Source organism: Enhydra lutris, unplaced genomic scaffold (genome assembly GCF_002288905.1).
Source record: "Enhydra lutris kenyoni isolate GAN:26980312 unplaced genomic scaffold, ASM228890v2 scaffoldscaffold21, whole genome shotgun sequence".
NCBI lineage: Eukaryota > Metazoa > Chordata > Mammalia > Carnivora > Mustelidae > Enhydra > Enhydra lutris.
In genome coordinates this window covers 26,263,702-26,278,531 of record NW_019154105.1, presented here as the reverse complement: position 1 = coordinate 26,278,531, position 14,830 = coordinate 26,263,702, and the positions used below count along the sequence as shown (strand labels likewise).

Sequence of the window (14,830 nt, the reverse complement as noted above, 5' to 3'; positions counted from 1 at the left end):
GTTGCAGGGGTGGTTCAATATCTACAAATCAATCAATATGATATACCACATTAATAAAAGAAAGGAAAAGAACCATATGATCCTCTTAATAGATGCAGGAAATGCATCTAACAAAATACAGCATCCATTCTTGATAAAAACCCTCAACAAATAGGGACAGAAAGTACTTACCTCAACATCATAAAGACCATATACAAAGACCCACAGACAATATCCTCCTCAATGGGGAAAAACTAAGAGGTTTCTCTCTACAGTCAGGAATAAGACAGGGATGACCATTCTCACCACTGTTACTTAACATAGTACTGGAAGTTCTAGCCTCACCAGTCAGACAACAAAAAGAAATAAACAGCATCCAAATTGGCAAGGAAGAAGTGAAAATTCACTATTTGCAGATGACATCATACTCTATGGAGAAAACCCAAAAGACTTTACCAAAAAAATGCTAAACCTAGTACATGAATTCAGCAAAGTTGCAGAATACAAAATCAATGTACAGAAACCTGCTGCGTTTTTACATACCAATAATGAAACACCAGAAAGAGTAATCAAGGAATCGATCCCATTTACAATTGCACCAAAATCCACAAGATATCCAGGAATAAACCTAACCAAAGAGGTAAGGGGCACCTGGGTGGCTCAGTCTGTTGAATGTCTGCCTTCAGCTGGGGTTATGATCCTAGGGTCCTGGGATCAAGCCCTACATCAGACTCCTTGCTCAGCAGGGAGCCTGCTTCCCCATCCTCTCTGCTGCTCCCCCTGCTTGTGCTCTCTTGCTCTCCCTCTCTCAAATAAATAAATTAAAAATCTTTTTTTAAAAAAGAAGTAAAAGATCTGTACTCTGAAAACTACAGAACACTTATGAAAGAAGTTGAGGAAGACACAAAGAAATGGAAAAACATTCCATGCTCATAGATTGGAAGAACAAATACTGTTAAAATGTCTATACTACCCAAAGCAATCTACACATTTATTGCAATATGTATCAAAATATAATCAGCATTTTTCACAGACCTAGAACAAACCTAAAATTTATATGGAACCACAAAAGACCCCAAATAGCCAAAGTAATGTTGAAAAGAAAAACAAAGCTGGAGACACCAAATTCTGGCCTTCAAATGGTAGTCATCAAGACAATATGATACTGGCACAAAAACAGACACATAGGTCAATGGAACAGAACAGAAAACCCAGAAATGGACCCACAACTATATGGTCAACTGATCTTCAACAAAGCAGGAAAGAAAATCCAATGGAGAAGGACAGTTTCTTCAAGAAATGGTTGGGAAGACTGGACAGGGACATGCAAAAGAATATAACTAGACCACTTTCTTACACCATACACAAAAATAAATTCAAAATGGATGAAAGACCTAAATGTGAGACATTAATCCATCAAAATCCTAGAGAAGGGGTACCTGAGTGGCTTAGTCAATTCATCTGACTCCTGATTTCCACTCAGGTCATAATCTCAGGGTCCTGAGATCAAGTCCCATGTTGGGCTCTGTGCTAAGCATGGAGCCTGCTTAAGATTCTCTCTCTCTCCCTCTACCTTTCCCCATTGCTTGCATGTGCAAACTCACTCTCTCTCTCAAAAGAAAAAAAAATTCTAGAGGAGAACACAGACAGCAACCTCTTTGATCTCGGCCATACAAATTCTTACTAGGACTATTGTGACTTCGACAAAATAAAATGCTTCTGCACAGGGAAGGAAACAATCAGCAAATCTAAAAGGCAACCTATGGAATGGGAGAAGATATCTGCAAATGACATATCTGATAAAGGGTTAGAATCCAAAATCTATAAAGAACTTATCAAACTCAACACAGAAAAAATAATCCAGTTAAGAAATGGTCATAGGTGGTGGATATTAGAGAGGGCACGGACTGCATGGAGCACTGGGTGTGGTACAAAAACAATGAATACTGTTATGCTGAAAATAAAAAAAAAATAAAATAAATAAAGAAATGGTCATAGGACATGAACAGACACTTTTTCCAAAGAAGACTTACAGTTGGCTAACAGACACATGAAAAGATGCTCAACATCACTCATCATCAGGGACATACATATCAAAACCATGGTGAGATATCACCTCAGACCTGTCAGAATGGCTAGAATTAATAATACAGGAAACAACAGGAGTTGGTGAGGATGTGGAAGAAGGGGAACCATCTTACACTGTTGGCAGGAATGCAAGCCGGTACAGCCACTCTGGAAAACAATATGGAGTTTCCTCAAAAGGTAAAAACAGAATGACCCCACAATCCAGCAACTGTACTACTAGGTATTTACCCAAAGGATACAAAAATACAGATTCAAAGTGGCACATGTACCCCAATGTTTATAGCAGCATTATCAACAATAGCCAAATTAGGGGGAGAGCTGAAATATCCATTGACAGATGAATGGATAAAGAAGATGTGGTTTCTATATACAGTGGAATATTACTCAGCCATCAAAAAGAATGAAATCTTGCCATTTGCAATGATGTGGATGGAGCTACAGTGTATCACACTAAGTGAAATAAGTCAGTCAGAGAAAGACAAATACCATAAGATTTCACTCATACACAGAATTTAAAAAACAAACAGTTGAATTTAGATGAAGGGAAAAAGAGGAGAGAAGAAGGAAGAAAACCATAAGAGACTCAACTATGGACAATAAACTGAAGGTTGATGGAGGGAGGGAGGGAGAGGATGGGGTAAATGGATGATGGGATTAAGGGCACTTGTTGCAATGACCACTGGGAATTATATATAAGTGACGAATCACCAAATTCTACACCTGAAGCCGATTTAACCATATATGGCCACTAACTAGAATTTAAATAAAAACTTGAAAAGAGGGGCACCCTGGTGGCTCAGTCAGTTAAGCATCGGCCTTCCACTCAGGTCATGATCCCAGAATCCTGGGATAGAGCCCCCAGTCAGGTTCTCCGCTCAGTGGGGAGTCTGCTTCTCCCTCTGTACTCTCTTCCTCTCTCTCTCTCTCTCTCTCAAGTAAGTAAATAAAATCTTTTTTAAGAAGACTTGTAAAGACAAAAGAATGTAGGAGCCCTCACAAGAGCTTAGTCACACTGTAGTATGGCTAAAAAGACAGAAATGCAACTATAGCATTCTCTACATTTCTAGGTTTCTACAGTATTTTTGGGTTGTGCATATTCTCTTTGCGTTGACATAGAGCTACTGGACTCCTAGAATTAGTATATTCAAAATGTCACTTCCTTCCTGATTCCCCATTATTCCTTCTCAAGTATCTGTGACTGTCTTTCACTAGCTTGAGATGTTTCAATATTTGATTATATTTCTATCTTGTAAAAACAGGATATTTATTATTCCTAATGTTCCCTTCTAAGTAGATGGACAACAATTAGTATAGCACTCCTGAAATTGCTTTACCTCCTTCAATAAATCACTTCTTCCCTGGACTATCAGCTTCTTCTCTACTTATTTTTCCTAAAATAGATTCTGCCGTTGGGAAGAGGGAAAAAGACTTGCTCTGGTTCAGTCTTCCTGCTGTGTGGGTAAACCTTTCAACTCCAGGATTCGGTATTAGGAAGCTCACTTGTCCATAGATGTAAGCCGCATTCCTTAATGTTCACTGTATCCATAATATATCAAGTATTTTGGCCTCCACCTGACAAATTTTTTTTTATCTCATATTCAATTGATTCAGACTCTGGATGGGGAAAGGAGTGTTAGTTATTAGATCTCTAACACTACTCTTACTAGTACTATTAACACTACCATTTCTAAAACCACCTATGGCTGCCTCACATCAGTTAAATCTAGTACAAAGAGTGTATATCAGATATTGCATACTAGACAAATGCCTGCTTAAGAATGCCATTTACCAGGTAGGACTATGCAGGGGGTGGGGGGGCCCTGGGGTAGAATAATCATAAGACACTAAATACATGAGTTTACTCAATAAAAACCTTTTCCTACACAGAAATTTTAGATAAGAGAACCACATAACATTCATTATATTGCTCCTAACTTGAATCTACACCTACCTTCCCCATCACAGGGCATAGATTCTGAAATTGCCCAAGGTAGAAAACTTGGCATGTCTTCTCTTAACCCTCTACCATTATATCAGTTAATTCTCTCACATAAGTACTCAACTACTCCTTTCTTCATTCTTTCTATTATTGACTCAATTTAAACTCTATCATCTCTCACTTAGATATTACAGTAGCCTTCTGATCAATCTTCACGAAGTCTTGATTGTGGGTGTTCGTTTCACAGCTGTATGTTATTTGACAGAAGTATGCACTAAAAATGATGAATATGGGACGCCTGGGTGGCTCAGTTGGTTAAGCAGCTGCCTTCGGCTCAGGTCATGATCCCAGTGTCCTGGGATCGAGTCCCACATCGGGCTCCTTGCTCATCAGGGAGCCTGCTTCTCCCTCTGCCTCTGCCTGCCATTCTGTCTGCCTGTGCTTGCTCTCTCTCCCTCTCTCTCTCTCTGACAAATAAATAAATAAAATCTTAAAAAAAAAATGATGAATATTACTGTATGTAAATTATGCTTTAATAAACTGGACTAGAGGGAACAAAAGCAAGCAAAACTACAACAACAACAACAACAACAAAAATCCATCCCGCCAGAGTCTGACTCACTTCTTGGGTCCCACTTTGGAATCAATACATCTATGCACCACACTGTCCACCAGAGAACTCATTCAACAGGAAATGTGTTCATGTACTTTGCCTGCCTAAAAATTTGTTAAGACTCCTCACTAAGCATGAAATTCAAGGCTTTTGGAACATGGCCCCAACCTCCTTCCTCATCATCCCCATCAGGCTTCCTCATCTCTTACCACTCCTTCATGCAACCCAACCCTCATTCATGGTAAGTCCTAATAAAAAAAATGATCCAAGGGTGCCTGGGTAGCTCAGTTGGTTAAGCAACTGCCTTTGGCTCAGGACATGATCCTAGAGTCCAGAATCAGGTCCCACATCAGGCTCCCTGCTCAGCAGGGAGCCTGCTACTCCTTCTGACCCTTCTCCTTCTCATGCTCTCTCTCTCTCACACACTCTCTATCAAATAAATAAAATAAAATCCTTTTAAAAAATGATCTAAAAAGAATTCTCAGAACAACCTATGCTCTTTCTTACATCTTTGCACATTCGGGGAGCTTTAAAAAGAATTCTGATTCTAGCATCTGCCCGGACCCATTTTTAAGAATCAGACTTTCTGGGATGGTTCTAATGTGAAGCCAGGTTGAGAACCACTGGTCTAGAAATGGCCACCCTTTAAAGGAGAATTTTGTACCTAAACCCTATGAGGGTACATATCATTTGCTGTGCTTTGTGCTTCTTCATTTGAATCTGAGTTCCTCATGGACAAGAGCCTTAACTGCTCTTTCCATCAGCACTTCTCACATGTTATTGTACACACAAATCACCTAAAGATGTTGTTAAAATACAGATTCTGATCCATAAGTCTGTGGTGAGGCCTGAGACTCTGTATTTTTAATCAGCTTCAGCTGAGCTAACACTTCTAGTCCCCAGGACAAACTGAGTAGTGAGGTTTTATGTCACTATCACCTAGCACAGAACCTGCACATCAAAGTTGCTCAAAAAACATTTACGAAATCAATAGGTATCATCCATACAATTCTTCACACTTTCCTAAGTAACCAAAATTGTAGTGATCTTATAGGATCAGATGGGAGGAATCTCACTTATTCTGCTTTTTTTTCTCTGGGTATGACAGAATATAGTTCCTGACAAATGGTTCACTCTAACCAGCTCTCATTTCCTTTAGTGGCAGGTAAGAGGTCATGTAAGAGAATTCTTGTGGGTTATATGTATGGCAAATCATTCTCATATTTATGCTCTTAGTCTTATACTTAGGGAGAAAACATATATTTGAAGTAATAAAACTTAAGTAATTTTGTTTTTTTATTATGTTATGTTAGTCACTATACAGTACTTCGTTAGTTTTTGATGTAGTGTTCCATTATTCATTGTTTGTATATAACACCCAGTGCTCATTGCAATATGAGCCCTCCTTAACATCCATCATCGGGCTCAGCCATCCCCCACTTCCCTCCCCTCTGAAAGTTGGCTTCCAGAGTCCACAGTTTCTCCTGGTTCATCTCCTGCTCTGATTCCCCCATCTTCATTTTTCCCTTTCTTCTCCTAATGTCCTCTATGCTATTCCTTATGTTCCACACATAAGTGAAACCCTATGATAATTTTAATTTTAAATGCATGTCATTAATTAATAAAAGTAAGAAACATTTCCCAGTGCCCATTACATACCAGGCAGTGTTTTAGAAGCTAGATGTGTTAACTTACATTACCCCCTCAACAACCCTGTGAATGGGTATCTTGATTTTCACAGGTTGGGAAACTGATTTAAAGTAGGTACTTGACCAAGGACTTACGACTAGAAAGGGGCAGAGCTAAGCCTCCCATAACTAACCACTTGTGCCTATTATACAACCGACATAGTAGTAGCAGCTACTATCAGTATCTACCTCAATCCCCTCACTCCGTCCATGTATGATCCCATATAACATGAGTCTGATCATGTCACATCACAGCTCCAGACTCCTCAAGCTGTCTATCATACTTTGGCTTTTACATAAGTTCTTACTTGGCCCTACAGTGCACTGCCTCTGCCTATCTCTCTAACTTCATCTCCTCCCGGGGCAAGCTGAAGGGACCCATGATGGCCTCCTACTATTCCTCAAACATGTCAAACATATTCCCACCTCAGATATTTGCACCTGCTGCTGGGTCTCTATGGTCTGCACCAAGACAACTATACAGCCTGCTTCCTCTTTTTTTTCCATCTCTGCTCAAATGTCACGTCCACAGAAAGGCCTTCAGCAACTATGCTATCCAAAATGGAAACCCTATCACTTCTTAATCTTACCCACTGTATTAGTTATATGTTGAATGAATGAAGGAATGAAGGAATGATTTCATATCCTTAAAACAGCACTTGAAGGTCACTATTTTACCCTGTTCACAAATGAGCAAACCCTCAAAAGGCTCAAGGAAGATTAAACAACAACTAAGTTGCTAAGCCAGGACTTGAAATTATTATACTGGCCTGGATCTAACACCAGCCATCTAATAAGAGTCTTGAAGGGCTTCTAAATCATGTCTCACACTTAATGTTTACTTGAAACAGTATCCACTGAACTCTAAAATGAAGATATTAGTTAATTACTTTGTATTTTGTGGAAAATCAGATTGGGGGAAGAATAAGTCATTTTTCTGAACACTACAGGAGCACCAGGGCCCAACTACTGTGTTTAGTCTGTGAAGCTGCTAGCTTCTGGACACCCTACCAGCAGCATCTATGCTATTTAAGACAAGGCTTCTCAAACATTTCTCGGTAGTAATTTATATAAGATGGGTTCTGAGCATAAGCTCTGGAGTACTCTGCCAAGGTTCAAATCCTAACTGCCACTTACTAGCTGCGTGATCTTGGGCAAGTTACTTAACTCCTCAATTTCTCTGTTTCCTCATGTAAAATGGGGATAATTATAATACTTCAAAGATCAACTGTGAAAATTAAAAGAGCTTAGATAGGTAGAGTGCTGAGAAAAGTAACATGCTCTCAAACATTTAGTATTAGTAGTCTCAAATTTCAATACTTTAACAAATAATATAAACATCTTAAAACAAATATAAATGCATCAGTGTATCATAATCCCAGGAATAGGAGTGAACCTTTGTATTGTAAGTCAATTTTTTTCTTATTAACATATAATGTATTATTTGTCCTGGGGTACAGGTCTGTGAATCATCGGCTTACACATTTCACAGCACACTTTAATTGAATTGATTTAACTTAAAAGTTTACACGGAACTAAAATTCAGAAGAACTGAACCAGGAGAAGAAATTTAATTCCCAGAGTTACTGCCGCCTCCTACCTTTTTATTTTGGACTTCACTCACTCTAGTCAATCCTAAGAGCCAAAAGAGAATGGAAAGGAAACCAGACTCAAACCTTTCAGAGATTCATAAATCACATCTACCTTTTAATTCTCTCCTGAAACAAATCAGAAGGCAGAACAGTCCATACAATGTTGTACTTAAATCCCCTATGCAAACATGCCTAACGTACTCTGTCTGCAGAGAGAGAAGCTTCTGGGTGGTCTACACATGGTAAAAGTAAGCCCACAGACATCAGCGACCATTTACTTCTCAAATAATTACAACAAACTTTCTATGTTTTTAAGTGCTGAGAGCGTATCAACTGCTTCAGGAGAGCAAGGAAATTGTCTATCTTGTTTCCCTAGATCTGAAACAATACTTGGCACACAGCAAGCCTTCAATAAATGTTCGCTGAAAAAAATAAACCAAATATTAGACAAATTAATATTACTTCCTGCAAAGATGATGACAAAAAGATGAGAAAGAAGCTTATCTGTACCGTAGGAGGATGTTAAGAATGTTGGATATTTATGAATTGTTGGAGGTTATTTTTCATAGTGCTAATTTTACATCTAAGAAGATATATCAGCATATAAATCTTCTAATGGTAAATTATCAAGGATGTATCCAAAATATTTAACAACTAATAATAAACTAAATAAAATAATGTGTTTATTGATATTCATACCTAAATCAAAACCTAAAAATGTATTTCTTTTTTATCTCTATATTAAAACTGCTGTAAAGTTGAAATTCAGACCATTCAAATCATTCCAATAATTTCCAAATCAGCTTTTCATTTTTAGAAATTGGTGGTGTAATCTTTTGTATGCTGCAGTTATCACCGGCTAAACAATGCACTAATCTAAGTCACAGTTTGAGGTAAGAATCTACACCAATGGGGCGCCTGGATGGCTTAGATGTTAAGCATCTGCCTTTAGCTGAGGTCATCATCCCAGAGCCCAGGGATCGAGCCCCATATCAGGCTCCCTGCTCGATGGGAAGCCTGCTTCTCTCTCTCCCACTCCCCCCGCTTGTGTTCTCTCTCTCGCTGTGTCTCTCTCTGTCAAATAAATAAATAAAATCTTAAAAAAAAAAGAGAGAGAGAATCCACACCAAACTCTTGTAACAGTTCCTCCATTAAATTCATTGTTATGACTCGCCAGCTCCTTATGCTTGTTACATTCAAGACAGATCAGAAAAAAAAATTGAGCATGGTGATTAGGTATGTTCCTGGACACCAGAATCTGGACCAAGGACAGAGAGCACCCATGACCACAATTAAGGCCACCAAACCACCTACCTACCACCTGATTCAGTTTGGGGCCACTTTGGAGCAAAGGGCAAGTGCTGCATCTCCACAACTATCACGACCCACCCTCGCTGCCTCAGTACCCTCAGCAGCTCAGCTGTGTCCACCCTAGTACTCTCCAGGGCCCTAGCACTCTTCTCCACCAGGCAACAGTATTGGGTGACTTGTAGTCCCAAGAAAGAGGAGTTCTCTTTACTCACTAATACAGAAGAATTTAAATGTTTGAAAAACAGGCTTTACAATAGCAATGTACCAACTGAACATCAGCCCTGAATATTTCCAACATGGGATGATAATACCACGTTGAAACATCTTTGACATAAATGAATTATTAATCTTTTCATCTTGAAGATAGTTTGAGTGGTTATTCAAAAGGTATCCATTAAAAAGACTTCCATTGATATGTTACTAGGACCACAGGAACAAACTAATCCCAATTAGGGTTACAGAATAGCTAAAGAAGGTGGTCAGGGAAGGCTGGTCTGAGAAGCGGAAATATGAGCAGAGATTCAAAGGAAGTGAAAGAGAAAGCCATAGAGAAAGCTGAAGGAAGAACATTCCAAGGTGAGCTGCAGAAAAACTCCAAAGGCTCAGAGGCTGGGACATATTGGCGTGTTGAGGGACGGCCAGGTGAGTAGTGTGGTGGGACAGTAATGTGTGAGGGGAGATCAGTAGGAGACAAGGTAGGAAAGCTACATACAGGCAGGTCACGTATGGCCTTGAAAACAATGGTAAGGAATCTGGATTTGATAGTAGGTGTGATGGAAAGCTGTGGGAGGGCTGTGAGCGAACAAATGACATGTCAGATTTACATTCTGATGGGGTTACAGAAGAAACTGTGTATCTGTATATCTTTTTTGCATCTTTTAAGATTATTTTTTTCAACTCTTTGCATCCTCTACTCTGCTGTGTCAGATGCTGCTTTGAGCCTGAGCAAAATGAATCCTGCTAACTGAACACTGGACTTGGCAATATGATGGTCATTCATGATCTTGACAGAGGAAATTGCTGGGAAGTACTGCGGAGGGGAAATCCTAACTGAAGTGGGGCAGGGGGAAAATTGGAGCAGATTATGGCAGAGACAGCAAATATGGACAACTCTTTCAAGTTTGCTGTAAAATGGAGCAAAAAGTAAAACAAGCTGGAGGAGCATGAGGTGTTAAGGAAGGAGATGTTACATTCTGTTTGTATGCTGACCAGGAAAATCCAGTAAAAAAGATTTTTTTCAAATGATGATCTAGGAACAGGGGAGGGTATACGACAGAGGTAAATCTGTGAGAGAAGTAAAAAGGGCAAGGACCTAGTCTGCAAAGGTGAAGAAGTTGGCATTAGATATAGCAGGGACTGTATATCCCTTTTTAATACAAAGCAAGGAAAGAAAAAGTGTGGGTACAGATGTACAAAGGCTGGTAATTCAATTATGAAAGTTTTCTGATGACTTATACTTTCAAGAGTCATATACAAAGAAGTCATACCTAAGACTTTAGAGAGCTGTTACCATGATGCTGGAGGACCCGGACATTAATGTCTGCCTAACTGAAGTCACAGGGCACAACACTATGTGACCTTGATTAATTATTAAACAATATCATATTTGGAAAATAAAGTAGAAATATATAAAAATAGAAGTATAAGCAGTATATACCACACACTCAAAAATTCAGCAAGCATAAACTACTCAAGTGATTTTTAATCCTCCAAGAGTTCTGGGATGTTACAATTTTTACTTATACCTAAATCACAATGACAGACTAGACACCTGTTTCTCCAGTCACATAATTAAGCTTACATCACAGTATTACTACTTACCTTACTTTCTATTTTATGATCTGAAAATTAATATATAAGTTCAAAAACTCAAATACAGCTATGTAGTTTTTATAACTTCATTCTATTTTTTTCCCTGACCTACTAAAGGGAGTGATTACCTATGTCAGTGTCCTGATCATTCTCCCTGAATTTAGGTGTGGCCGGGCTATACTCCTAGCAGCATTATATCTACCTAATTAGAGAACAATAAAATTGACCTTTGAAAATACACACATGTCACTATCAGAAAGTGTTTTTTCTTCATCTATCTTAAGGGTTATGTTTGTTCTCTATGCATATAAATGATACATTATTAAAATTTGAGATGATCTACCTAACCTTAAATAGAATAACAGCTAAGAATAAATCAATGAACCCTCGAAAATATTTTCTACAATAGTATTTAATCTCAGTATTGGTAATACTTCAAGTTTATTTATTAACCTCATTTATAGAAGCCTAAAACTAAACTGTCTATGATAATTTCATGTATTGTTGTACAGTTTTCCTTCCACTGGTTCATATGTCAACATCTCTCCAACAAATTAGAGCCCCCTTATGAAGGATTACTGTGAATACTGTCATCTGCACATTTCTAAAAATTTCCCAGGTGTACAGTTCTCTTCAGTGTCAGCATAATTTCTCCAATATCTTTGGCTAGATGTAGTTGTTTAACAAAACAGTGCATGTTCAAGATGGATTTACCCAGTACAGCATTTAACGAATTGACTCTAATTGCAAATTTGCTTGTCTGTATTCCCCTCTAGATAACAAACTCTGTGAGATCAGGGACTGTGTCCATCTAACTCATCTCTGTATCCTCAACTTTGCATATAGTTAGTGTCAATAAAATATATGCTGAATCAGTGAACGTCCCAGAACCTTGGAGAGTGGTTAGGAAGACCCATAGCAATCTCACTTACCCGTTAGATCCAGAGTTCTGTCCACAAAGACCACGGATGCCCTGCCTGCCGCAGTCTTCCTCCTGTTCTTGGCAGGGCCATAATTAGCCAGATCTGCAGCGATGATACGACTGAGGGAACCTACAGCAAAGCACTCCTCCCGCACCCCTAAATGCTCACACAAAGAACTGAGGCCTGACACCAGGCACCTGATCTGCAGAAGCAGCTCAGGAGGCAGGACGGTGGCATCCACCTCACTCAGGCTTCCTAGCCTCCTCTTGTCTGGTCGGGCACTGTTAAGGAGATGCACATCCTGGGGTAGCAGTGGAAAAAGGGAAGCAAAGCCTGGAGTCAAGGCAAGGTGGGGAGCAACAGGTGCGAGCAACAACGGGACGTGCAGCACCTCGGCGGTATAGTTCATATTGCCCATCCACTCGCACAGTTTCTCCTCCAGTTGCTCGAACACCGGCTGCCCTTCCAGCTCCGCCGCTGCAGGCGCGGGCACATGATTAGCGGTGAGGTGGACAGCGTGGTTCACCGCTGTGACCACCACACAATACTGGAAGTGACTGCGGCAGATGATATCCCGCAGAGTCTCCACGGTCCGGCCTTTCAGCAGGCAGCTCAGCACAAACACCGCTTTAGGCTGCTCGGCTCCACCACCGACAGCTGCGGGCTCGAACTCCCGCAGGTGACACGCAGGACCTCCCACCGCCTCCAGAAGCCGCGTGGAGCCGCAGCCCCAGTGCAGGCTTTCCGCGCAGGGGGCGTCTAAATAGACCAGAGCCCGTTTCACTTTGGCCAGCACCTGCTCCCAGCCTTGCTGGGTAAAGGAGAGCACTCCCGGGGCGCTCATGATTGGGGGTTCGCAGACTCGGGGCACTCGAGTACAGGAACTTCTTTTAGAACTCACAGCTTCCGGGAATTGGGTTCCTTGACGCTTTAACAGTCAACACAGTACACGTGGTGCTGCCTCTGACTTGTCCGGTGTCGGCAGCGCATATTGATGACGTAGACGGAGCGTGATTGGCTAGGGAGGAGAACCGCGGAAGGACTGTGGGGCTGGGAAGAAGTGGGCGGGGCTCCGGGCTCAGGACTGAGAGGAAAGGTCTGTGAACGGCTCAACTGTTGTTTGTTTGTGTGTGTGTGTTTTTTCCTCTTCCTGTGCTCGGATTATCTTTCCCTGCATCTTGAAAAATCTCGGAAATGATAAAAGCTAATCTGAAATTTGACATTTTCCTTGGATCTCTAAAAGTGGCTTTGCCCATCTAAACTAAAAAACGCCAGAGAAGATAAAAACAACCAAGTGATGTGTAATGTTTCGTAGTTTATAGATGGCTATCTCATACGTTATAGCGCTCAAGTCTCATGAAAACCCGACTGATCTCGTTTTCACTTTCTCCATCTTCCCTCATCTCATTGGCACCAGACCTCGATCTATTTCAGAAATCCTAGAATCCAGCCCCTTAGGCCCATCCGTCCTTGCCGTCAATGGCTTACTCTACCATCATCACTCAACTGTACAATAGCAATGATCCCCTATCATTTACCAGTATGCATCTCTTCTCCTTCCGATTCAGTTTTCTAATGAACTAAGCTGGCCCTACCATTTTCCCGCTTAAAAGCCTCTCCTTGCCTGGTTGCCTGCAGGTTACAGCCAGACTCCTTATAATGGCACCAAAATCCTTCAGGATTTCTCAATTTCTCTCCACCTACTCCCTGCCTGCCTGGAACATTATATACCTGAATAATTAAGTCTACATTGAGCCCAGAATGTTTCACAGGTTTAGTTCAATTCAAGCACTCTTTATTAAACATTGAGTATCATCACTGATGTAGGCTCCAAAGGCACAATGGTTAATAAATTCCCTGATCCCTGAAGAATTTTCACCTCTGCTAAGTACTTGCCATATCATGAGATAAGTTTTAGCATACCTGTTTTCCTACAAGATTGTGCACTAGATGTCTGGTCTCTCCAACACTAGAAAATACACAAGTATTCAATAAGTGTTTGTTGACTAAATGATCAATAAATCTTCAATTTATATCCGTATAATAAGTGATATATTCAACCAACTTTTAATATACATGCACAATAATGTAGACACTGTGTTTGGCATTGAGAATATAAATAGAAACAAGGCACAGTCTTGCCTCTAAAAAGATCCGAAATAAAGAACCCACACAGGTAAAGAAAGTAAATGTAATAATACAATGTTACAGAAGCAATAATTTGTTTAATGGATAAGAGTTACAAAGGAGGAAAAATAAATTCTGATTGAGTGAAGGAAAAAGGGAAATGGTCAGAAGAAGTTTCATATAAGATATGAGTTTTGTCTTGTCTTCCAAGAAAACCAGGTGTTCACCAGGTGGACAGGATGGGGAGGCACATTCCTGGCAACTCAAATAGAGGGTGCATCATGGACAAAGGTGTAGAGGCACACAACACATTCTCTGAACTACTAACAGTTGAGTACAGCTGGACTGTGTTGTGTGAAAAGAGGCCCAAACTGCAACAGGAGCTCTGAACTGGAAAAAAGGGACTAGATCAGAGTGAGTCTTACTTTTAATTCTAAGTAGTAGCAGCCTATGGAGTATAGTTAAAGTATTATTAGGAGTAAATATAATTTGTTCACATCTGGGGTTTTGGGGGAGGAAATTATTCAAAATGGAAAATGGCTTAAATGAGCAAGATTTAGGGTAGAGAGAGTATTTAGAAAGTAGTCACGGCAACAACTCTGGGTGAGAACAGATAAGGATACCCACAGTGGGGCTAGACAGCATGGAGTATATAAAGAGATGTTAAGAAAATGGACTCAAAAGCCTGGTGACTGGATTGACAAAGAAGGATGAGGCAGAGGGAGAATTTCAGTTTATACCCAGTTTGCTGCCTAGTT

At 40.2% G+C, this 14,830-nt stretch overlaps 1 protein-coding gene across 1 annotated transcript in view; it reads right to left on the bottom strand.

The window, feature by feature from the left end:
• LOC111149135 (sec1 family domain containing 2) overlaps positions 1-12,932 on the bottom strand; it is a 416,004-nt gene extending 403,072 nt beyond the window's left edge. The window contains exon 1 of the mRNA XM_022506075.1: positions 11,955-12,932. Coding sequence (XP_022361783.1) covers positions 11,955-12,789 — 835 coding nt within the window. The 5' untranslated portion in view covers positions 12,790-12,932. The remainder of the gene's footprint in view (positions 1-11,954) is intronic.
• Positions 12,933-14,830: the final 1,898 nt, after the last annotated feature.